Here is a 24604-nt window from a genome sequence, read left to right as displayed (position 1 = left end):
TCTCCCACCTCATCCTACCAAGTTGCTGGGACCACAGGCGTGCACCTCCACACCCAGCTATTTTTTTATTTTTTGTAGAGATGGGATTTCCATATGTTGGCCAGGCTGCTCTCAAACTCCTAGGCTCAAGCAGTCCTCATGCCTCAGCCCCTTCAAAGTGCTGGGATCACAGGCTTGAGTCACTTCACCCAGCTATTATTCTTTTTTTTTTTTTTTTTTTTTTCCAAACTCCGCCTCCCAGGTTCAAGCGATTTCTGGCTAATTTTTGTATTTTTAATGGAGACAGAGTTTCACCATGTTGGCCAGGCTGGTCTTGACCTCCTGAACTCAAGTGATCTGCCCGCCTCGTCCTCCCAAAGTGCTAGAATTACAGGCATGAGCCACTGTGCCGGGCCTGTTGTCATTCTTGAAGGACATTGTGTTTGATGTAGGTTGTTGGGGTTTTGTTTGTTTGTTTAGCACTTTTAGTGTGTTTTTCCACTGCCTTCCAGCCTCCATTGTCCTTAATGAGAAGAGTTGTTTTTTTTTTTTTTTTTTTTTGAGACAGAGTCTTGCTCTGTCGCCCAGGCTGGAGTGCAGTGGCGCGATCTGGGCTCACTGCAAGCTCTGCCTCCCGGGTTCACGCCATTCTCCTGCCTCAGCCTCCCGAGTAGCTGGGACTACAGGCACCTGCCACCATGCCTAGCTAATTTCTTGTATTTTTAGTAGAGATGGGGTTTGACCATGTTAGCCAGGATGGTCTTGATCTTCTGACCTCGTGATCTGCCCGCCTTGGCCTCCCAAAGTGCTGGGATTACAGGCATGAGCCACCGTGCCCGGTGGAGAGGAGTATTCTTTCAGGTCATTGTTATCCTGTATGTAATAGATGGTTTTTCTCTGGCTACTTTCAAGATTCTCTGTTTATCTTTGGTTTTCATAGTTTTTGAAGTTTCTGGGTGTAGTTTTCTTGGTGTTTATACTGTTTAGGCTTTGCTCAGCTTCTTGAATCTGTAAATTATGCTTTTCAACAAATTTGGTAGGTTTTCATTGCCGGGTTCGGTGGCTCATTCCTGTAATCCCAGCACTTTGGGAGGCTAGGCAGGTGTATCACTTGAGGCCAGGAGTTCGAGACCAGCCTGGCCAATGTGGTGAAACCCCATCTCTACTAAAAATACAAAAATTAGCCAGGTGTGGTGGTGCACACTTGTAATCCCAGCTACTTGGGAGGCTGAGGCAGGAGAATCGCTTGAACCTGGGAGTCAGAGGTTGCAGTGAGCTGAGATTGCACCACTGTGCTCCAGCCTGGGTGACAGAGTGAGACTCCATCTCAAAACAACAAAACAAATTTGGTAAGCTTTCAGCTGTCAGTTCTGCTAATTTGTTTTTTCTGCTCCATTTTCTCTCCCCTCTCTTTCTGGGATTCCAGTTACATGGATGTGAGACCCTTTGTTATTGTCCCACAGGTTCCTGAGGCTCTATTTATTTTTTTTATTTTTTCATTCTTTTTTCTCCTTTTTCTTCAGATGAGTAATTTCTACTGCTCTGTTTTCAACTTCACTTACTCTTCTATTCTTGGTTATTTAGCTAACCTAATGAAGGGTTTTTTTTGTTTGTTTGAGACAGAGTCTCGCTCTTTCGCCCAGGCTGGAGTGCAGTGGCGTGATCTCAGCTCACTGCAACCTCCACCTCCTGGGTTCAAGCTATTCTCCTGCCTCAGCCTCCTGAGTTGCTGGGATTACAGGCATGCACCACCAAGCCTGGCTTACTTATTTATTTATTTTTGAGACGGAGTTTCACTCTTGTTGTCCAGGCTGGAGTACAATGGCGTAATCTCGGCTCACTGCAACCTCCGCCTCCTGGGTTCAAGCGATTCTCCTGCCTCGACCTCCCAAGTAGCTGGGATTACAGGCGTCCACCAACACGCCCGGCTAATTTTTTATATTTTTAGTAGAAACGGGTTTTATCATATTGGCCAGGCTGGTCTCGAACTCCTGACCTCAGGTGATCCACTTGCCTCAGCCCCCAAAGTGCTGGGATTACAGGTGTGAGGTACTGTGCCTGGCCCGCCTGGCTAATTTTTGTATTTTTTAGTAGAGACGGGGTTTTGCCATGTTGTCCAGGCTGGTCTTGAACTCCTGACCTTGGGTGATCCACCGACCCCGGTGATGAAGTTTTTATTGTAGATACACTTTTTCAGTTCCGGAACTTTCATTTATTTCTTTTGTATACTTTCTATTTCTCTTCTAAGGTCACCTGTGTTTTCACTCATTTTAAGTGTATTTTCCTTTTCCTCATTCAGCACAGTTATAATCACCGTTTTAAGTTGTCCCTGTCTCAGAGTTCTACCATCTGGGTTATTTTGAGATTGGCTACACTGATTGTCTTTTCCAGTGAGAGTTGGTCACATTTTTCCAGTTCTTTGTATGTTTAGAAATGTATCTGATACATGGTGAGCGTTCTGTGTAGAGACTGTAGTCTGTTTTCTCCAAAGAGCAGGAACGGATTTGTTTCATCAGGCAGTTAACTTGGTGCCACTCACACTGCAGACACTCACCAGCAGATGGCAGAAGCTCCAATCCCAGCTCAGGTCTTGTGGCCTCAGCTACAGGCTGCCTTGAGTCCCCCCAGGCTTGCGTGGGCAGGGTCCAGCCTGAGACTTGGGGGAGAGTGGATCATGAAGTTCAGGGCTTGCATCTCTGCCCCTCCATCCCGATTCCCCTCCCTTTCCCCTGGGAGTGGTTGTCTCCAGGCTCCATCCTCTGGTGTTCAGATTCTACCAGAATCTTAGGCACCCGCACTGTGCACTCCTGCTGTAGCTGGTGGAATGGAAACTCAGCCTCCTGCTGTGTTCTTCTGCCGCATTCAAATTCTCCTCCAAAGTCTTCTCCCTGCCTTGTTCGCTTCCCAGCCTTCAGGCCACTGCTTTTTGTATTTGTAATTTTGGGGGTATTCCGTCCAGGTTGATAGGTGCTGTCTGCAGGAGGGTTGATCTGTTGGGATTTTACTCTGCCTGGGTTGAGTTTTAATCATTCCACTTTCCCTCTGGCCCAGCAATGGATGTTGTACATCGATGTCAGGAAGGTCTGGTTGAATGAATGGGTGATGGAACCAACGAACTGCTTTTTACTCTTTCCTCTCTCCTTTCACTCAGCTCGACCCCTTCGAATCCAGTGATCCCTTTTCGTCCTCCAGTGTCTCCTCAAAAGGATCAGGTGAGACCCATGGCTTATTTTTCTTCGTGACTATTCCTTGGGCAGTAGCAGAGCTCCCCCACAGTTAACACTTTCACTCCCAAAGCCAGCGTGGCCTCTATGTTTGTGTCATCAGTCAGTGGCACCCAGATCCTGGCCTGAGCCTATTAGGCCAAAACAAGCACCCCCTGCTGCTCCCCTTCCTGGGCACGCGCTGGCATCTTTCCGGAAAGGAATTTTGGCAGTAGGAATTCAGTAATAGCACCAGTGATATTAACTACTGTTTACTCCTCCTTATAAATCTTTGGTTTGTATCTTTGGGTTTTCTCCCTAAAAGAAATCCAGAATTTGACCCCAGGTACTGGCCTATGTTGTGGGTTCTGTGTTTGAAGGAACCTCATCTCACAGTGTAGAGCTCGCAGATGCACGCTCGAGCCTTTATGCAATGGGAGCATCTGTGGACACCCCCTTTCTTTTGGGAACAGGCCCCGCTTGGTCCTGCAGCTTGCATGGGGCGGGTAGCAGGGTTTGGTATCATAGGCGAGTGTATCCAGTACTCTAGGCAAATCCCTTCCAGGTTAGAGGAGAAAACACAGCAAAAACCTCTATCCAAAGACACTGCCCTGCATAAATTGTGTGGGTGGCAGGTCGCCCTGGAGTTGCTCCTCTCCTCCTGACCCATTGAGACCCAGTGGGACCCAGGGGCCATGCCCCTATGGCAACTTGTCACTCTTCTGATGACCGTGAATGATGCTGGCCCTCCCAGAGTGGTCGTCACAGTGAGAAATCGTCTCACCACGCCAGAGTGGGCAGGGAGGCCTTGCTGAGGGACCTTCATGCAGACACACGTGTCTAATGAATAAATGCAGCCTTCCTGAGTCTCCTGGTTCAGGGGCCATCTAGCATTTTCCCTCCACCCCAGAAGGCATGTTCTCTTAAAGACCTGTAACTCTGACTTTGTTGGTGCTGATTGCAGATCCCTTTGGAACCTTAGATCCCTTCGGAAGTGGGTCCTTCAATAGTGCTGAAGGCTTTGCTGACTTCAGCCAGATGTCCAAGGTAAAGCCCCTCCACGGAGCCCCCGCGCCTCTGCTAGTGTCTTTGTGCCTCTTGTCATGGTGTGGGCTGCCAGGCGTAATTGTTCATGTCACGTATGTATCTCCCCGGCACCTTTCAAACACAAGGTCAGGTCTGGAAAGCATCCATGGCTGTGATCCAATGCACTGCAGTCCCTCGGGGTGAGCCCTGACCCCTCCCAGTGGCATAGGTGCCCTGGGCTCCCCTGGCTCCCACTGGTGTCTGACGACCATCAGGTCTCAGACGGTGAAGTCATTGCCATAGCCGAATAGAAACTCGAGAAGGCGTTGGGCACAGGTGTCTCGAGAGGGCCATGGGCAGCAGGCCTGCAGGTGCGAGGCATCCAGGGAAAGTGGGCCAGTGAGTGTTCAGAGTCGCCCATGTGACAGAACTCTCGAGGGGTGTTGAAAAGTGAGGGCCAGTCTCCGTGAATAAATGCAGACAGATCCACAGGTGAGGAGTGAACTGTTGAAGGAGGACAGCGGCGAGGCTGGTTACCAGACTGGACCCATCTGTGTCCGGCCCTCACCGCACGGTGACGTGAACTCACTGTGGCTCTGGTCCCAGACGGCTGTAGGGCTTCTCCAGAGGCTGGCAGTGTGGTTGGAGCTCATCTTTAAGGTAGCATAGAGAATTCAAGAGGAACATCCAGAATGGACAAGTCAAAAAATAACAATAGAAGCCCCTTACGACTGAGGTGCCTTCCGGAAGAAACTGCTGGAAAGTTGGAAATGGGGGCCGTGGTGAGTGGGAAGGAGGCCAGGGCTGAGGCACCATTGTGCTTCCTTGTGAGTTCTATGTTTCCCTGTTTGAGCGAGGAGCGATTTTCTTTGGCAGGAATGAAGGAAAGCAGGTGAGGTGTGTCCCGTCCCTGACACCCGCGTCCACTCAGTCCCTTCTCGGTAGCCCCCAGGCAGGGGCAGATGGGCTCTGTCCTCGGGGGGCTGCAGGGGCCTGCTTTCCTCACGCGTTCCACCTGCAGAGGCCCAGGCATCATCAACGCTGCGGGAAGAGGCAGTGGCCACAAGCAGAACACAGCCCCCCTCCTGGAGCCCATGGCCCAGGTGGTAAGGGGTGGCCAGTGGGGGGGGTCCCCTGGAGCAGCTGGGCCCAGTCCCTGTGAGCGCTGCTGTCAGCCTGAAGGTGGTGAGGGGAGGGAGCCCCGGGAGTACCTGGAAGACGCGTGCCCCAGGCATGAGGCCCCCTCGGGCTCCCCACCCCGCCAGCCCCATGCCCAGGTGCCCCAGGTGCCAGTGTGACTGGGCAGCCTCCCTTGGCTGCCCCGTGTTCACTCAGCTGGTGGAGCAGATGAGTCTCTGAGCATCTTGTGGTTGGCAGCGGTCGCAACTTGTGATCACAGAACACAGATTCCGAGAAGCACTTGAGATTCTGTTCAGGTTTTCAAAGACGTGTGTGTGTGTGTGCCCTGGCGGCGCAGCAGATCCTACTTCTGACCGAGGCAGGATGTGTGTTTATACAGATGAGCCTGGGCAGAGGGAGCCCAGAGGCCCTGGCGTGGCGCCCCCTCCTTCCAGCACACGGAGAAGGCCTCCATCCCTCATATGCCACGCTGTGACACGGTTTGGGACTGGCAGAAGAAGATTTAGGGGCCAGTGCACAGGCTCCTGGGCAGGCGGGAAACCATCTCCCGAAAGCAGAAAACATTGGCCACACGGTGGCAGCAGTCCCTAAGGCAGGTGTCCTGGTCGTTTCTGGTTGTCGCATGTGGACTCCTCTTCCTTTGGGAGGCTGGATCTGTCTTCCTCCTCTCACTGTGAGCAGAGGGAGGGAGAGCTAGCAGACCCTGAGCTAGGGCCGGGATCTAATGACCACTCTCTGCCTCTCCTTGGGCCCTGAAACCAGGGGCTCTTCACACACATGCAGCTGTGATTTCAGAGCCGGTCTCACTTCCTATTGGCGGTGCCGGGCCAGGACAGAGTTGGACAGAGCTGTGGAAAATGGGTCTCCAATACTATCTTGTTTTGATTCCAGCGTTCCGTCAGCTGCCTTCATGACACTTGTACAGCCGCATTCTGAGCTCAACCCTGACCTTGCAGCTCTGTTTTTCCTCTTTGGTTACCTATCTGTTTTTCAAGAACAACATTGTGGATATAAATAAAATGCTAAGGGAAATGAAAGTGGCAAGAAGGTGTTTTTTTTTTAAAAAAAAACAAAAAAACAACAAAAAAAACCATCATCAACTTTTCCTCATCTGAGCAGAGCGGGGAGGCCCTTTTGTAAGTCCCTGAATTGAAGCACCTTACCTCTGCGTGGCTTTGCTGAGGAGAGTCACATCTCACAGTCTGATTCTAGAAGTTTCCTTTGGGAGGCTCTTCGGGCCTGCACTCTTAGTTGAGGCCCCACCCTCACCTGAAGAGATTTTTCTAGACAGTATCAAGCCTACATGACATCAGCTCGCTTTAAAAACAGATTCCCCAAAGTATGTTTCCGGGGAGCATTTGAGAATAAAAACAAGAGTCCACCTTATTTCACCCTCTCCTGCCCTTAAAAAAAAAAAAAAAAAAGCCATCTGTGAAATACTGGGTTAGTCGTCAGCTCATTTTTAGCAACTTCTCAATTGTTTAAAGCTGTGCATTGATATTTAGGGCTGCTGTTTACAAATTCAGTCTTCCGTTTTGAACCAGTTCTTCAACTGGTGAACTCAAACGTGTTTCTCTTAGAGCTGGTTTTCATAGTAGCTTTTTCTGTCTTCCTTTTATTTTAAGCACACTTCACTCCTGCCGAGCCCAGAGAGCCCCTGACAGCTTTACTGAAACCTTTCTAAAAATAGAGACTTTCCTTGAAGCCGCTGCCCAAGTAGGAAAGAGTTGAGTCCCCAAGGAGGCTTCTTGGGAAACTTGAAGTCATGAAAATTGGGATTTGGAAATGACGCGGGCGTTCTGGAGCTTGGAGTGATCTGATTCACTGCGGAGGCAGTGCCAGGCATTTATTGAAAGCCTGTTGCCTCGCAAGTTGCCGATTGGCCTCGTGGGTTTAAACACACATGGGAGACGCCAAGCCAGCTTGGCCCAAGGTGTCCCCGGTCAGCCTGGAGGGTCAGGCGGCTCTGATTTGAGTGTGTCACCAGGTCTTACAACTTTGGATGTCCAGGCTGAGTGTGGTTTTATTGCCCGGGTCCTATTGCGCGACGCAGAGGGTAGAAAGGCTCACTGCAGCCACTGGAACTGAGGCCCCACTCCGAGTCTGGAGATGTGGCCCAGAAGCCAGCACACACCCAGGGAGGACAAGGCCTGGCCGGTCACACCACTTCACATCTAGACCTGCTTGGCTGCCCATCCCAGGCTGCGGGGGACTCGCACGGGCTCTAGGCCCAGGGGCGTGTTCCATGAATGGCAGAAGCACCCACAGGCGGGCCAGTGTTTTTCCCCCATTCTTTCCCAAACAGCCGACTCTAAACGGCCCATTTTAAAGCTAAGCTGCAGGCCAACGCTACCCCTCATGTCTCGGACAGGCCTGGGGACAACTGGGGCAGCAGATGGGGCACTCCCAGATTCCAATCGCAGCTTCGTACTTGATATGATCATTGTCGTGTGGTCCATGTGCCAACTTTATCTAGTGCCAGTGAGTGGACGGATGCCTGTCACATGTCACCTCATTTCCTTTTTGCCGGAGCCCTCCGAGCTCTGTCACTCTTGCCATTTTACAGATGAAGAAACTGAGGCACAGGGTGTTGAGTAGGTGGCAGAGTTGGGGTTCCAGCCTGGGCAGGACAGTCTGCCCAGGACGAGGCCCTGGACCCACCACTGGGGTGGCCCTCGGCAGCTGAGGGCAGCGTCTGGAGGCCCCAGCCTGGGAGGCAGACGATGTGGCAGCCCTGGATCCGCCGCAGACCTGCTGTGTGATTTGGGCAGGCTGTGCCGCCTTTGTGTGCCTCAGTTTCCTTGTGTGTAAGGCAGAGGTGCTGACAGTGGGACCCCCTCCCAGGTCACTGGGCCTATTATTAGGTGAGAAGATCAGCACAGAGCAAGTGTCTCCTGCCTGGGCAGCTTCAGAGGGCGGCGCGAAGCCCAGGGAAGGGATCTGGTGGGGTCATCTGTGCAGGAGCCTTTGGGGCCCCTTCCCCTCCCTGGGGGCACCTGCCACTGTCCTCACTGGGGGGACCTGGAATGGGTAGGCTGCCTCTTAGAGGGGCCACCTCCCTGTTCTGTCTCTGACTGGGCCGAGCACCCTCGACTCTAGGACTACGCAAGGTCTCTGTGACGGGACGCAAGTGGCCCAGATCGATGCATCTCTGTAACTAGATGCTAGAGGCCTAGATGACTGCATCTCTATAACTAGCTGCCGGAGACACAGGTGGCCACATCTCTGACTAGACTCCAGAGGCCTAAACGGCCATGTCTGTGCAACTAAATTCTAGAGACCTAGAGAGTCGCATCTGTGTGACTAGATGCCGGAGCCTTAGACGACCGCATCGGTGTGACTGGAAGCTAGAGCCTCAAATAGCTGTGTCAGTGTGACTAGACACTAGAGCCTTAGATGGCTGCGTCTGTGTGACTAGACCCTGGAACCTTAGATGGCCATGTCGGTGTCACTGGATGCTAGAGCCTTAGATGGCTGCGTGTGTGTGAGTAGACCCTAGAACCTTAGAGGGCCATGTCTCTGTGACTAGACACTAGAGCCTTAGACGGCTGCATTGGTATGAGTAGACGCTAGAAGCCTAGACGGCTGTACCTGCGTGACTAGACACTAAAATCTTAGATGGGTGTGTCTGTGTGACTAGACGCTAGAGCCTTAAATGACCACGTCTGTGTGATTAGACGCCAGAGCCTTAGGTGGCCGTGTCTGTGTGGCTAGATGATGGAGCCTTAGATGGCTGCATTGGTGTAACTAGACACTGGAGCCTTAGATGGCCGCTTTGGTGTGACTAGATGCTGGAGCCTTACATGGCCACATCTGTGTGACTGGATGCTGGAGACTTAGATGGCTGCGTCTGTGTGACTAGACGCTGGAGCCTTAGATGGCTGCATTGGTGTGACTAGGTGCTGGAGCCTTAGATGGCTGCATTGATGTGACTAGACACTGGAGCCTTAGATGGCCGCTTTGGTGTGACTAGATGCTGGAGCCTTACACGGCCACGTCTTTGTGACTAGATGCTGGAGACTTAGATGGCTGTGTCTGTGTGACTAGACGCTGGAGCCTTAGATGGCTGCATTGGTGTGACTCGACGCTGGAGCCTTAGATGGCTGCGTCTGGGCGACTAGATGCTGGAGGCTTAGACGGCAGCATCTGTGTAACTAGATGCCAGAGCCTTAGACAGCTGCATCTGTGTGACTAGACACTGGAGCCTTAGATGGCTGCATCAGTGTGACTAGATGCTAGAGCCTTAGACGGCTGCATCTGTGTGACTAGACGCTGGAGGCTTAGACGGCCACATCTGTGTGACTAGATGCTGGAGCCTTAGACAGCTGCATTGGTGTGAGTGGAAGCTAGAGCCTCAGACAGCTGCATCTGTGTGACTAGACACTGGAGCCTTAGATGGCTGTGTCTGTGTGACTAGGTGCTGGAGCCTTAGATGGCTGCATTGGTGTGACTAGTCTGCAGTCTTAGATAGCCACATCTGTGTGACTAGATGCTGGAGCCTTAGATGGCCACATCTGTATGACTAGATGCTGGAGCCTTAGATGGCTGCATTGGTCTGACCAGGCGCTACAGCCTTAGACGGCCACATCTGTGTGACTAGATGCTGGAGCCTTAGATGGCCGTGTCTGTGTGACTAGATGCTGGAGCCTTAGATGGCCGTGTCTGTGTGACTAGATGCTGGAGCCTTAGATGGCCACGTCTGTGTGACTAGATGCTGGAGCCTTAGACAGCTGCACTGGTGTGACTGGACACTGTAGCCTTAGACGGTCGCGTCTGTGTGACTAGACGCTGGAGCCTTAGATGGTTGCATTGGTGTGACTAAACGCTGGAGCCTTAGATGGCCATGTCTGTGTGACTAGACGTTGAAGGCCTAGATGGCCGTGTCAGTGTGACTAGACGCTGGAGCCTTAGTCAGCTGCATCGGTGTGACTAGACACTGGAGGCAGAGGCAGCCATACCTCTAGGACTGTCTGCTGGAGGTGGTGGTAGACCTTTTCCCCCACATCTGCAATTTGTTGCATTCAGATTCTCAAGGGAAACCCTGGGAGTGTGCCTTTGTGCTCTTGACCTGTTCTCTGTCTCTAGGCCTGCCCTGCTGGGGAGAAAGTTAAAGACCCCTGCCCACCCCCCACCTCTGCCCCACTCTGATCTTTCTCTTCTATGCTCTTGGAGGAACACATGATCTTTTTTTATTTATTTATTTTTTTGAGATGGAGTCTCGCTCTGTTGCCCAGGAGTGCTGCCGTGGCGGGATCTCAGCTCACTGCAAGCTCCGCCTCCCAGGTTCACGCCATTCTGCTGCCTCAGCCTCCTGAGTAGCTGGGACTACAGGTGCCCGCCACCACGACCGGCTAATTTTTTGTATTTTTAGTAGAGATGGGGTTTTTCACCATATTAGCTAGGCTGGTCTCCATATCCTGACCTCGTGATCTGCCCGCCTCGGCCTCCCAAAGTGCTGGGATTGCAGGCGCGAGCCACCGCACCCTGCCAGGAACACATGATCATTTTTACCCCTGTTTCTGCCCATTCCTTTTGTTTCCTGTCGCAATGTTATCTCTTTGTCCTATAATTTCCTAGTTATTTTGCATTTTTGTAACAATGTGTTTCTTCTGTTAGTAAAAATGTAGTTATTTTCTATTTTATTACATACTTAATTATTTTCTGTTTTAGTAAGAGTGGTTACTCATCCTTCTTCTGCCCATAGAAAGTGATTTTCTCCCTCCTGGGACACCCCAGCCCCTTCCCTCAGACGCCTGAGATATGCTGGCCCTTCTGTGGCTGTTGGAGACCCTGGCTCCCCTGTGCCTCACCGGCGCTCCAAGTGAGGGACAAGCATCTCCCCAGGTGGCGGCGCTTAGTGTCTGCTTATCACAGGCCTGGAGGCAGCAGGTGCTGGGGAGAGGACTGTGCTTGCCCTCCAGGTGGGAGAGGCCTGGAAGCGCGTCTCTGTGGCTCAGTGAGCAGTGCAGGCGTGGGTGGCAGGAAGCGGCCCCAGGGAGAGCCCTGGGAGGGCTCTGGGGGACGGCCGTGGGGTCCAGCCAGGCTCTGAGCAAGGAGAGGGGTTCCTGGTGGACGAGGTGGGCCGAGTTCCCCAGCAGGAGACCTGAGTGTGCAGGACTTGGAAACAGGAGGCTGAGTCAGCAGCTGGGGAGTCAATGGGTTCTGGGTACTAAGGAGGCATTGTGAGGGGAGGGGTGACTTCAGAGGTGAGCCTGAAAAATCAGGCAGCCGGGGCAGCAATGAAGTCCCTCCATGCCTTAATGAGAGCTTGGAGCTTCCCTATAGGAAGTGCCGACTTACCTACCTACCTGCGAGACATCGCCACATATCTGCCTCCCTGTCTACCACCCACCCGCCTCCCTGTCTCTACCTGCCCATCCATCCATCCACCCACCCGCCATTCATTCGTCCATTAATCCACATATATGTCTATCCATTCATCCAACTACCATTCCATCCATCTACCCACCCACCATCCATTCATCTATCCAGTTGTTATAACTATTTCTGACCGTCTCTCTCTTTAAGCTGGAGGATGTGATCCGATTTGGGTTTGAGACAGCAGGTGTGGGGTGGAAGATGTGGATGGGTGTGATGGAGGCTGGCCGAGGGTCCGGGCCAGAGGTGGTCAGAGCCCAATGGAGGCGGCGTGGGCGTGCTGACCAGTGGGGGTGGGCCGGGCATGTGAGGGTGCGCTCCCACCTGAGGTGCTGCATGTGCAGCCCAGAGGCATGGAGGAGGAAAGTCTGGTGCCAGCTGACCCAGCACCTGGAGCTGTCCATCACTAACTGAAGGCAGTGACCACATCGGCCAGCTCAGTGGGGAGGCGGCACACCAGGGCATGCGCCCAGCACCACAGCCAGCATAGGGGTGAGGGTGGGGGCGTGTCTCTGAAGTGTAAGCAGGAGGCCCAAGGGACCCTGTGTGCCAAGTCCTGGAGTCAGGAAAGACCCAGTGTGCCTCGTGTGGCTGGGGATGCCCTTGGTGCTGGAAGCCTGTGGAGGTATGGGACTGCTCTCTGCCCCCCTATGTTGGGCAGCTCATCACCCACAGGCCAGAGGGTCCCTGCTGTTGAGGGCGGAGGAAAGCATGGGGCTTGAAAGAGACCCCATGTCCAAGCAGGGCCATGTTGTGCAGTCCAGAGGGTAGGAGGCCTTGCCAGGGCCTTTGGAGCATGAGCATCTGTTCAGTGGACATCCGTCACCTTTGTTTTAACAACTATTTTTGCCTCTCTTTCATGTCCTCTCTTACAGCCCCCACCTTCTGGCCCTTTCACCTCCTCCTTGGGAGGGGCAGGATTCTCAGATGACCCCTTTAAAAGTAAACAGGACACTCCTGCTCTGCCTCCGAAGAAACCTGCTCCTCCACGGCCTAAACCGCCCAGCGGTCAGTAAGCTTTCTTCTCTCGCAGCCGCCGCCTGCCGGTGCAGGATGGCAGGGGACCAGGGCCTCCCTGCTCACCAGCCCAGAGTAGCAGCAGATGCCGTGGGACCCTGTGTGGGGAGCAAGAGGGTCCCCCCGGCCCAGCCGCCCAGGTCCATGCAAGTGCTGTGTGTGCGTGGTGTGTGCCTCCTGCCTGCCTGCCCTCGCCCCGTCCTGTGGGCTCCTGGGCTTCTGGCTCTGTATTGGAGTGCACAAAGCCTTGGCCTTAGAGCTCCCCTTGTGGCTGGGGGCGCTTTGTGCGGCCTCCGCCTGAGCATGTCAGTGCCACCCCGACGCCCTGGCTACACTTCAGGAGCCACTCATGGCTGGCAGCCCTGTGGCCACTCTGGCCTCTTCTCTTCTGTCCTTCTCCCTGTCCGTACTCAGGGAGGGCCTGTTGGGGGTGACAGCAGCAGGAGTCACTGCTTGGTCCAGTCCCTCCCCAGCTGCTTCAGGACTGAGAGTGGAGGGAGGGGGAGATTGTCCTTGGTGGCATCTGATGTGAGGAGGCAGGATGGCTCGGGGCTCCCCTCCGCCCCAGGTCGCCCAGGCATCTCAATGCACGGCTCTGAGGAGGGGGCTTCCTACAGGCCCTGCCCCTCTTCCCCATGGCTGGTGCTGCCAATGTCTCCTAGCCTTGGCCCTCGAGGGTCCCCTGAGGATTCTGAAGCCCTTTAAGTCACACGTGGGATTTCTCTCGTGTGACAGAGTTAGGCCGGCGGCCAGTTGGCCAGACTCTCAAACAGAAAGCTATTGCTTCAAGTGGCAGAAGGAGTCACTGCAGCTCCCTGATCCATTTATCTACCTGGTCATTGCCTATTCCATCCGTGCCCCGGTCTGGGACGCCTCCTATTCTCTAACCTCCAGGCAGACTGTTCCCCACACTGTCCCTGAATTGTGGGCAGCCATAGGAGACCTACACACTCCCAGGATCATGCCTTCTGTTACCTGCCTTCCCTAGACAGGGCATGCCCCTGAGCCCTTTCCATCAGCTCCAGTGAGGGAAGCGGTGCTCACCCTTCTGCCTGCACTTGCCCCTCCCCTGGAATCTGCCACTGGCCTCACCTTGCAGCCCCTGTGTCATCGCAGGTCCTGGAATGGACCTAGCAGGCTCCGCATGCCCCCAGCTCACTAGTTACGAGTGACCCTCGGTCCTGCACCTGGGCCACCTGTCAGTAGAGGTGAACATAGGGGAAGTTATTTTTAGAATACCGCCTCTCTCCTCCTGTCCCCTGGGCTGGCCATGGCCTTCTTTCAGGAGGATGGGGACCCAGCCCGTAGTGCCCAGGTTGGCTTTCTTGTGGATGAGTCAGGAGAAAAAGTATGACCAAGTATGGGCTGTGTGGATTTAGAGCAGATTTTCTGTGAACTGTTGAGCAGATACAGATGCGTAAAGAGATCATTTCTGTAAGCCACACATCAAAGACATTTACCATCAAGAGGAGGAAAAACAAAACAACAAAGGGACTCCCTTCCATCTGCAAGAGGCCGCCTGTGCCTTACACAGAGGCAGTGGCTCTTTGGGGATCCTTGTTGGCTTCCTGATGGAATGGCAGTGGACCTCTTCACTCTGCCTAAAAGATGGGAACAGAAGCACACACACACATATATATGCATAATCACAATGCATGCACACAGCTGGCACACATGCGTGTGCACATTCCCATGTGCGGCCATGTATTTTTATGCATATATGTGCATGTACACGTGTACGCTCTTGCATGCACACGTGTACCCTGTGTACACACACATCCTCCACACATGCATGCATGCACCTGTTTGCACGTGAACACACGTGCATACAGGTGAGCATGCATTCACATACATACTGCATCACATGAATATTCTCACATGTGCCTGCATGTACGCATATGCGTGCACACACGCACTCTCCCATGCACCCCTCCGTGCACACTCCATGCTTATATGCATCTGTGGACATGTGTGCATATTCTCTTGTCAGCACACACATGCATGCATAGAGGTGAGCAGCATGCACTCACATACTGCATTGTGCATGCCTGCACACACACATGCTCTCATAGATAACAGCTGGGCACGCACACCCTCCATGCTTATATATGTGCATGCATTCGTTGAGACATGCACATATTCACATGTGAACATATACATGCATACAGGTGAGCATTACACAGCTATTGCATAATGCATGCATGCAAACGTGCACACACATGTGCATGCGTGTGTGCTCATACACACCCGGGCATGCACACTCTGTGCTTCCACACGTGTACACACATTTACACACATGTGCACGTATTCTCATATGGGTGCACACACTTGCCGAGCAGTGCCATATTTGCTGGGCCCTGAGGAGGAGCCATCCCACTCAACAGCTCACAGGTGCAAAACTTCATTTTCAGTGTTTCATGGAAACCGCCACCCCCGCCTCCCCACGTACCTAAACCCGGCGCTGGGTCTGCTTTTGAACTTTCCCTCAGTTATCACCTCCCGTCGTGTCTCCCTCTGCAAGCCTACCCACCCCGCCTTGGCTTCTGCTCTTAGGGTACTGTGGGCTTCGAAAGCAGAAAAGAATGCTTGTTAAAAGTAGAACGTCTGATAACAGGAGTTTGGGTGACTTCCTTGGGCCTGGCTTCAGGGTTGAGGCTTTTTAGGGAGCTGTTGCACAATTTGAGACCCAGGGGGTCCTGGGATCCTTTATTCGTGGCACAGGCCACTGCATCTTTGTTCTGCTGTGGTTGATGGTTGCTGTGCCCCTCGGTGCTCTACAGAAATATATCAACATTGATGAGCCCTTAGGAAGTGCTTGAACAGTTCTTATCTCACTAGGTCCCAGCAAGACCCGTGAGAGAGACAGGCCAGGCCATGCCCATTTCCTGGAAGAGGAAAGCGAGGGGGAGGTCATGGGGGCTCCCCAAGGTCACACAGCAAGGTGGCAGCAGGGCCAGGTCTACACCCAGTGACCTGCCTCCTGCCCCAAGACAGGAGTAACGAGAACCAAGCCATGAGCTTCAGAACATTCTGTAAAACAGTCAATGCATGCGCAGCATTTTAAGTCCGGAGCAACTGCAGATCTATGTGGAGGCCTAAATATTTCTCATTTGATTCTTTTACCCAGAAGCAATGGCTGAACAGAAAAATTCTGCATTGTACACGCTGCTGGGTGGTAGGTACAGACCGTGTGGTGGTTGCCGTTTGAGCTTGCAGCATTATTTGTGCTGTGATTCCATACTAACCTCTAACAATCCAAACACTGCAGTTTACCCAGTGGTTGACCTTTTGATGAGTCACATGTTGGGGAGAAGTGTTTGGCTCTTTGGGGGATTGCAAAGGAAGATGCTTGCCCTACCCTGGCTCTCTGGTCAAGGGAATCGGAGCTGGGCTCTGCACAATTCCCTTCCCGGTTCCTGGCCACACGGCACAGACCCACGTGCAGCCCAGGAGGCCTCTGGTTATGGGCAAGAGCGGTCAGCAGATGAGTGTCGGGTGAAGTCGTGCTCAGAAAGTTCGCCAGGAAGACACAAGGCAGATCTCTTGTTTTCTTGGCTTCTTTAAGACAGGAGATAGTGAAGCTAATCTGTGAATTTTTTTTTTTTTTTAAGGGAAAGCATAAAGTCCAGCATTTTCAAACTGCTGGGCTTTATGTTTTCTTAAACAAACAAACCAAAAAAAGCCTTTCTGCCTTTCTTGCTACCCCAGCCTTTTTCCGCTCAGGGAGACCACATGGCCAGCACACAGTGATGGCTGCCTTCCCCTGGCCACCCCAGGGCTTCCCAGATGCATGGGCTTTGCGCGAGATGCGTGGGTCCCAGCATGGCTGAGTGAGGAGGAAGGTGAAATGGGAGCCCCTGTGAGCCTGGCGGTCGAGCTGTGAGCTGGTGGAGATAGACAGACTGACAGAAAGACTGAAGGACTCATAGGCTGTCCAGTGAACAGTCTTAAACATTATGCACACAGCGTGACACCTGCACTCATGGAAATCACAATGAAGGAACAAGCTTTTCTGTCATCTCTCCGCCTGGCACGTGGAACATGTCTGATGTCCCATGCTCCCATCCAGAGTTTGTCCATCCCAGGGCACCCAGAGGTTTCTAGAACCCTGCTAGGCCTCTGTGCCAGGAAATGGCTGATGTGTGAGGCCAGGACAGGAGAACTGAGGCCGCTTCCTTCTGTCCTCTGGGCAGCCAATCCTGCTAGAATCCAGGGGACTGCTTGATCAGGCTGGTTTCTGGACATTGGAGGAAAGGGAGGCCCCGGGTGGGTCACTTAACCTCCCTGAGCCTCAGTTTTCCTGCCTGACCATGGGACCCACTCAGGCCTAGCAGGTGGGCGTGTGGGTGAAGCGCCTTGCACGGTGACATGCTGTATGTGGTCTGTAGCCCCCATCCCCACCCTGCGGCACAGGGACCGGGATGCAGGCTTCTGCAATATGGGCACCTTTTCCAGGAAAGACAGGCTGGGCAGCTGAGGTGGCTGCACACATTCTGGGAGTCATTAATTGGGCCCTTTTCTCCCTGTGGGGTCACAGTTTAGTGGAAATCTTTTCCGTTAAAAAAAGTCAGCATGCAGGGAGTTGAACTTCAAAGAGGGCTCCAGCGTCTTCTGTGGGTCATCGCTCATACAGGACCAAATGTGAGTTTGGGTCTGAGTCACATGTGGCTTTGGTGCTGTCTCTTGTGTTCTAGAGGCTGCAGTTTTCAAATTCCGTGGGAGCTGCTTGTTTTATTTTGTTTAAAGCTCAATTGAGGTGAAATTGACATTTGGTGTGGCCGGCATGCAATGCGGGTGCACAGGCAGACAGGTGTTGACCCGGACAGTCACAGGTGGACCCCTCCACCTGGGAACCTGCAGAGGTTCCTCGAGGGAGAGTTCCGGTCACAGCGTACACCTGAGTAGCCCACAGTTGGCCATCTGCCCTCAAGGCCACATACTCAGTTCTGTCTAGATCTAAGCCAGAAAGTGCACTCTGGGGACCACCAAGGGCCATCCCCTGGGGCATGCATGGAGCTTTGGTGTGGGCACTAAGTTCTTGCCTGGAGGTCTTTTCTAGAAAGGTGTATCAAGGTATTAAATAACCAGCAGGTGTCTGTTTTGGGCAGAAGAAACTGGTTTCTTTCAGGCAGATGCAGTACAGACCCGGCAGGCCGCCGAAACCTGTCAGTTAGAGTTAGGTTAAAGTTAGCCGTGGCACACACCTCCCCCAGGTAAACAATGGTATATTTTCTGCAACGGACCGGAGATCAAGATCAGTCAGAGCTCACCGCTGAAGAGTTTCTAGGTAAAAGTTGTTGATTTGCAAAGAGAGAAACAGATTTTTTTTTTTTTAAGTGCAGGAAACGGCTGTGTGGGTGTCAGTGATTGGGCCTCAGCCCTGCTGCGATAGTGGGATCCTGCGACCAGCCCCACCCTTGCCACTTCCTGCCAGCGCGGCCCTGCGTTGCGGTTCCTGCCTGCAGCGCCCGGTGACACCAGCCAGCGCACTTCTACCGCTAACCAGCCAGTCACCTTTAACCTCTCCCCAGTTTAATGATTATTTTATTACTATTAATGACCTTTTCACCTCCTAAACAAAGCTGCATAGGTGATGGTGATGAGCATGTCTTTTCGCCCCCTCCCCACAGTTGCACTAACGAACAGCTTTTACCTAAGTGACATGAGATCCAGTTTAACCAGCGGCTGTCCTGTTTGATTTGAGCAGCTCTCCCAACAAAAGAAGAAGACAAAAGTCATTCTTCCCCTTGCAAACAAACCCCTCCCGTACCTGTGTGTGGCATCTACCCAGGGTGGCCGTGGGTTCTTGACCTCCCTGCCGGGGGTGCCACACAGGATGCAGCCACCGAGGAAGCCGTGAGGTCCTAAGTGCTGCCACCTCTCTCACTTCTCTGAAATGCCAGGCCAATATCGAAACTAGGGCTCAGTGACCTCTACCCATCATGTGCCCATGTGGGTCCCAAAACCTTTTGTTGATTGCACAAGATCCACTTTAAAAATGGCATCTCCATTTGAACCCTGCGGTTAGCACCTCAGCCTTGAACTTAACTACTTCAATTTCGTTCCCACGATGATCTCAGAGAGATAATCCGGTGGGTACATGTGAAATTCTACAATGGGACAAGTGGTTCCACCATCTCGAGGGGCCTGGAAAATTCTGGCACTTGCCTGCCAGCCAGGATGGGGAGGGTGTCCCAAGGAGCCTAAAACGGCCAACCAGGTGGAGTCCCTCTTTCCTGCCCACGCCCCCATCCCCCAGCACTGCTGTGTTCAAGGAAGCTTCAGAGCTTCCGTCTGAGCCCTCTGGAAGGTCTGTCTTAGGGCTGGGTGGGACCCGCTGACGGTGCCAAGGAACGGCCCCACTCTGAGAGGGAGGAATGTCAGCCTTGTATGTTTAAACTGACTGCAGGCAGATTGCCGTTTGGAGCACTTTCTGTTCTGTAAAGACCACTGCGTTTGAAAATAGAAGCATTTGCCTTCCTGGGCACACTGTACCCAGAGGCGGATCCAGGGAGTGTCGTGTGACTCGGTTATCATCTGGCGTTCAGTGGGTGCAAATGCTGGGGCCTGGGGGGCTGCAGGGTGGGGTGCAGGCCCAGAGTGGCTGGGCTCCCACCCCAGCATCTGAGTATAGGTGTGAACAGACGGGAGCCATCGCCCTGGGGACATCGGGTGTACCTGCCTCCAGGACACCTCAACCCCTTGCTTGGCAGAGGCTCCACCTGAGGGAGGTGAGGGCCAGGGCAGATGCCTCAGAAGGGGGCTCTGGCTGCAGCTCTGGGCACCGCCTCCCTGCTTTTCTGGCGGGGTGAATATGGCCCCTCATCTTTCGTCTCTCCTATTCAAAGCCCTGAGTCAATGCCCCTCGCCTGCCACTGCTAACTGCAAAATATCACATGCACTCGGGCAACAGGGAATCTGGCCATAAAGAGAGCAAAAGTGTCTCCCACCATGGGAGCTCCTGGTGGGCTCTGCGCCTCACTTCCTCCCCTCCCAGGGGCTCTTTGGGTCCTTTCATGCATGAACCCTAACCAGCTCTCAGACTCGCTGCATGGCGTTCTCAGGGATCTTGTTACATGTGGGCAAGGCGCCTTCCTACCCTTTGCAGAGGTGGCGTCTGCGACATTGGCACTCTCCGTAGGGAGGAACAAAGCTGGGCCCCCTTGCCCTGTCAGGGCTCCCCGTGCCTGGCTCATGCATAGATAGCATCTCTCCCTGGAAATCCCCCCAGAGGATGGGGCTGACACCCAGGGGTGTTCACGCAGGGTATGTCAAAGGTGCCTGCCAGAGAACAAATGCGAATTTTCAAAGAAGCCAGAATTGTGACACCTGCCAGTCTGCATTATTTTTGTCATGAAGACTGGCTTGTGATTTGTAAATTCATTTCCAAATCACATACCCCACCCTACACACACACACACACACACACACACACACACACACACACACACTTTTTTATTCCAGGGCTGGTGCAGCCCTTGCCTGGCAGGTTTTATGTAAATGTCATGGGAGCCTTTTGTGGTAACCTCTAGAAAATTGTTATTTCTCACTTCAAATTATATTAGCCTTTTGAGGACCCCAAAGCACAGCACCTTTTCCCCCCTTTCTTCTTCTTTTAATGGCAAGATGAGGCCATAGCCATCGGGTTCAACAGCCCCCTGCCCACCTCACACACCTCACAGGGCAGGAAAACACAGTGGCCAGCAGTGGCTCGTAGTAAATATTTGTTCAGCTTTTCTCAACAGTTCAGAACCAAACCTCATCCTGTTCCCTTCAATGCATGAAGCAGATTTTCTCAAAATTCGGTAAATATTTTTAGTGGAAAATCTCAACGCTGCGATCGCAGGGACCTCAGATTCTTATCTCCCAGGGCTGTGCTGCTTGACACAGCTTTGATCTAAGGCAGAGCGTGCGCGGGGCTGGTGCCTGCAGGACTCCCAGCCTGCAGGTCCCTTACGTGGTCCCATGTGTCACATTGTAAAAAAACGAACTCCCCTCATGTGTCTTAGATGGGAGCCAGAGGAAGACATTGACGTGTGTTGGGGAAAAGCACTCTTTCAAGACAAGTCCCCGAGCAGTGATGAATTTTAGAACCTATACTGTTTTCTTTCTCCCCATTGCCCGCAGCTAAGCTTTTTTTCTGGCAGGATGGGGAGGGAGGAATAAGACATGTCAGTGGCCTTGGATGAGCTCTGCTGGAGTGGTGCCCCGCCCGGGCCACTGCTCTCCTAGGCAGTGTGACTCTCAGAAACCTGGCAGTTGTATGGGCATCTGTGTTGTGTAGGATGAATGACAGTTGTGGTTGTGTGGGATCACCTGTTGTGTAGGGTGAGTGACAGTTGCATAGGTGTCTGTGTTGTGTAGGGTGAGTGATGGTTTTGTGGGATCACCTGTTGTGTAGGGTGAATGACAGTTAGGTGGGTGTCTGTGTTGTGTAGGGTGAATGATGGTTTTGTGGGATCGCCTGTTGTGTGGAATGAATAACAGTTGTGTGGGTGTGCATGTTGTGCAGGATGAACGAGAGATGTGTGGGATCACCTGTTGTGTAGGGCGAATGACAATTGTGTGGGTCTCTGTGTTCTGTAGGATGAATGACAATTGTGTGGGCATCCTCTGTTGTGTAGGATGAATGGGAGTTGTGTGAGTGTCCATATTGTGCAGGATGAATGACAGTTGTGTGGCCATCTCCTGTTGTGTAAGATCAATGATGCTTGTGCATGTGTGTCCCCTGTTGTGTAGGATCAATGATGCTTGTGTGTGTGTGTCCCCTGTTGTGTAGGATCAATGATGGTTGTGTGTGTGTGTGTCCACTGTTGTGTAGGATCAGTGATGCTTGTGTGTGTGTGTCCCATTGTGTAGGATCAATGATGGTTGTGTGTGTGTGTCCACTGTCGTGTAGGATGAGTGACAGTTGTGTGATCGTTCTGTGTTGTATAGGATAATAGCGAAGGTGGGCAGCTTCCCTGACCACAAACCCTTGTTTTGTATTTTTTTGTTTTCTTTTTGTTTTTGTATTTATCTCTCATCTGCAGAACTGCATTTTCCAAGTACAGCACTGAACTGAACTGTATAAATAGAACCTAGCCAGTGTCAAACCGTATAAATAGAACCTAGCCAGGATCAAACACACACACACACACTCTCTCTCTCTCACTCTCATGTTTATTACTAATATTTTTATTAATCAGATTGATTGAGACCCTACCTCACCTGAACCTTTTATGCTCCTCCTAAGCAAAAAATTTAAACCAAGAGAGTTTCCTTTCCAAGGTTTTTATAGCATTCACCGTTTTTATGGTTTGCAATTGTATATTTCTATTCAATTTTTTGTTTGTTTGTTTGTTTTTTGTTTTGGGTTTTTTTTTGTTTTTTTTTTTTTTTTTTGCACCCAGCTCTTGAGGATGCTTTTAAGCGGAGGGCTTCCTGCAAAGCAAGCTAGAAAAGTCAGAACCTTGAAAAACTTTGCTGACCAAGAACGCTAGTGCAGCAGAGCCAGCCCCATCACAGCCCCGATCCCGGGTGCTAGGGGTGTGCGCAGCCTCGAGAAGAAGCTTGAGAAATAGGAGAATTAAAGAAATTTCTATCAGGGTGGAGCCGGCCACCAAGTTTTTTTTTTTTTTTTTTTTTTTAACAGCACACACTGTGGTAAACCATTTGGTTCATATTGTTTTTGCTAAAGTCAGTCCTGTGTGTGGTTTCGGTACACCGCTTGGGTAACTGTTGAAACTGCTGTGGTTTGAAAATAAGTTCTATTTTGCCTTTTCTTCAGTCTTGTATCCCTTGCCCCCTGTTAATGAAGTCTCCCTGCGGTAGGCAGTCAGCACACCCAAGAGGGTCTTTAATTTCATTTGTCTTTATTCACTGCCATCTGCTGTGGTCCCCGGTAGTTCCCGCTGCAAATATCTAGGATTGATGGCATCAAACCAGGTGCCAGGATGATGCCTGGCACCTGGTTTGATGCCATCATTCCCAAATGTTTCTATACCAACTTTTTAGGGTTTTGTTTTCATGATTTCCATCCCCTTTTCTGAAATGCGCATCAGGAAAGCTCTCTCCTTGCTCATGTTTTCTGGAGCCCAGAAAAAGTATAAAACCCTGGCGTGGGTGCGCGTGGCAGCTTTTGCTTCAGGGCCTGGAGGCAGATTAAAGTTACTTTGTCACGTTTGAGATAAGCTATACCTCACAAAATCGGAAAAAACGATTAAGGAGTTAGCAGAAGTGGTTACATAAAAGCAGGAACTAGACCTAGAAGGTTTGAAAAATACAGCCGCTAAAAATAAATCGCTGAGCAAAAGTGGGAAGTTTGGGCCGAGGGCCGTGGCCCTGCAGTGATGCCGGGGGGTTTCTTTGCTCAAAGCCTCCAGTCATCAGCAAGGTCGAGAGCTGGACTGGGCGCTCGGCTGACCTCGCACGTGTCAGGTCCAAAATCACCTCTCTTGCCAAAGCACAAACACTAACAACTGAGAAAAAAACCGTTGTTGTTGTTGTTGATTTTCCTTCTGAAAACGAGAGGCCAGCAGTTGATGTGCCCTGGTTTCATATTACCATAGTCATGATTTCTAAATAACAACGGTTTCGGCAACAGAGCAAAACCAGGCACAGGCAGTTCTTGGTGTGAACGAAGCTTTTCATCTTTCCGAACATCTCTTTGCGCATCAGAAACCTCAGCTTGAAATGGTAGCAGGCAGAATTCTTAACCACTCCTCCCAAAAACCAATTTCTTTTTTTTAAACCCCCCAAACCAAGGGAGGAAGATCTTCATTGAAAAGAAGAAGGAAAGCAGCTCAAAAATGACTGATTTATTTGAACCTTCTGTACCGTGGCGGTCGCTCTTGGGGGCCTGGCTGGGGCGTCCTCCGTTTACACCGCCCTCCACATACTTGCAGATCTGCCTCGGGTGATCATTCCCTGCAGGAACGGCTTTGAGAAATCAAGCAGTGTCCACCCTGGACTTGCTGCCCGTCCCAGGGAGCTACACCGTGTCCTGGGACTTTGAGCTTCTCCCCCGGAAACACTTACTGTTTCCTCTGCTAGAATCTTGCTATTTGATCCATATCACATAGGTATTCGAGGAAAAATCAAATACCCCAGCATGCACAGTAACATTGCTGTTTCCTGCAAACCAGGAAGGGCAGATGCCTTTATTCCCTTCTCGCTCCCCAGGGTGTTGCTCCAAAGGGCCCCAGGTCCCTGGAGAGCCGTGGAATCTGTAACAGGTGGCACCTGGTTCACCAGGACCTCCTGAAGCCCACTGTGTGCCGAGCCCTGGGCTGGAGGGCACCAGGGACATGGGGCGGTATTGGCTGGCATTTGTGGTATGCTGGGCCCGCTTTTCACAGAGCTGACCCTCGGCTGTGCCAGAGGCCAGTGCCACGGGAAGCAGAGTGGTGAGGGACCCTGGAAGAGGGGGGGCTTTCCCGTGGAAGGAGAGGCTGGGCAGAAGCAGGCAGGGGCTCGAGGGACTGGCTGAGGTCACTGTCCCTATCCCCTGCAAACCCACAGGCTGGGGTGCAGGACACTGTCACACTGTCCCCCAGGGTGCCCCTGCCGGTGGCTTTGGTGGCTCCCTGCTCACACTTGCTCTATCTCAGCCTAAGCAGCAGACATGGATTGTCCCACAGTTCTAGAGGCTCAAAGGCCAAGTTCAAGGTGCCAGTGGGGTTGGTTTCTTCTGAGGCCTCTCCTTGGCCTGGCGCATCTTCATATGGGTGTTCTGTGTGTAGATCTGTGTCCTAAGCTCTTTCAGTGAAGACAGTCATTGATCCTTTGACTTCATTTTAACTCAGTTACCCCTTTAAATATGCTATCTTCAAGTATGGTCATATTCTAAGGCACAGGGGTTAGGACTTGAACATATGAAC

At 52.1% G+C, this 24604-nt stretch overlaps 1 protein-coding gene across 9 annotated transcripts in view; it reads left to right on the top strand.

Moving 5' to 3' along the window:
* Positions 1 to 24604, top strand: part of EPS15L1 (epidermal growth factor receptor pathway substrate 15 like 1) — a 117018-nt gene that overhangs the window by 82406 nt on the left and 10008 nt on the right. For 3 of the 9 annotated variants that reach the window (XM_009252925.4, XM_002828861.6, XM_063719340.1), the window contains exons 20-22: positions 3131 to 3191; positions 4147 to 4229; positions 12602 to 12734. In XM_009252925.4, the coding sequence (XP_009251200.2) occupies positions 3131 to 3191; positions 4147 to 4229; positions 12602 to 12734 (277 nt within the window). Of the gene's footprint in view, positions 1 to 3130; positions 3192 to 4146; positions 4230 to 5727; positions 6386 to 12601; positions 12735 to 15870; positions 15919 to 24604 lie in introns of those variants that run through there. The other 6 variants (XM_009252924.4, XM_054539870.2, XR_008516424.2 and 3 more) reach the window with 5 other exon arrangements.

The sequence above is a fragment of the Pongo abelii genome, chromosome 20 (genome assembly GCF_028885655.2).
Source record: "Pongo abelii isolate AG06213 chromosome 20, NHGRI_mPonAbe1-v2.0_pri, whole genome shotgun sequence".
Taxonomy (NCBI): Eukaryota; Metazoa; Chordata; class Mammalia; order Primates; family Hominidae; genus Pongo; species Pongo abelii.
Note: the sequence above shows the minus strand (reverse complement) of the source record. Positions and strands in the feature narration are given on the sequence as shown.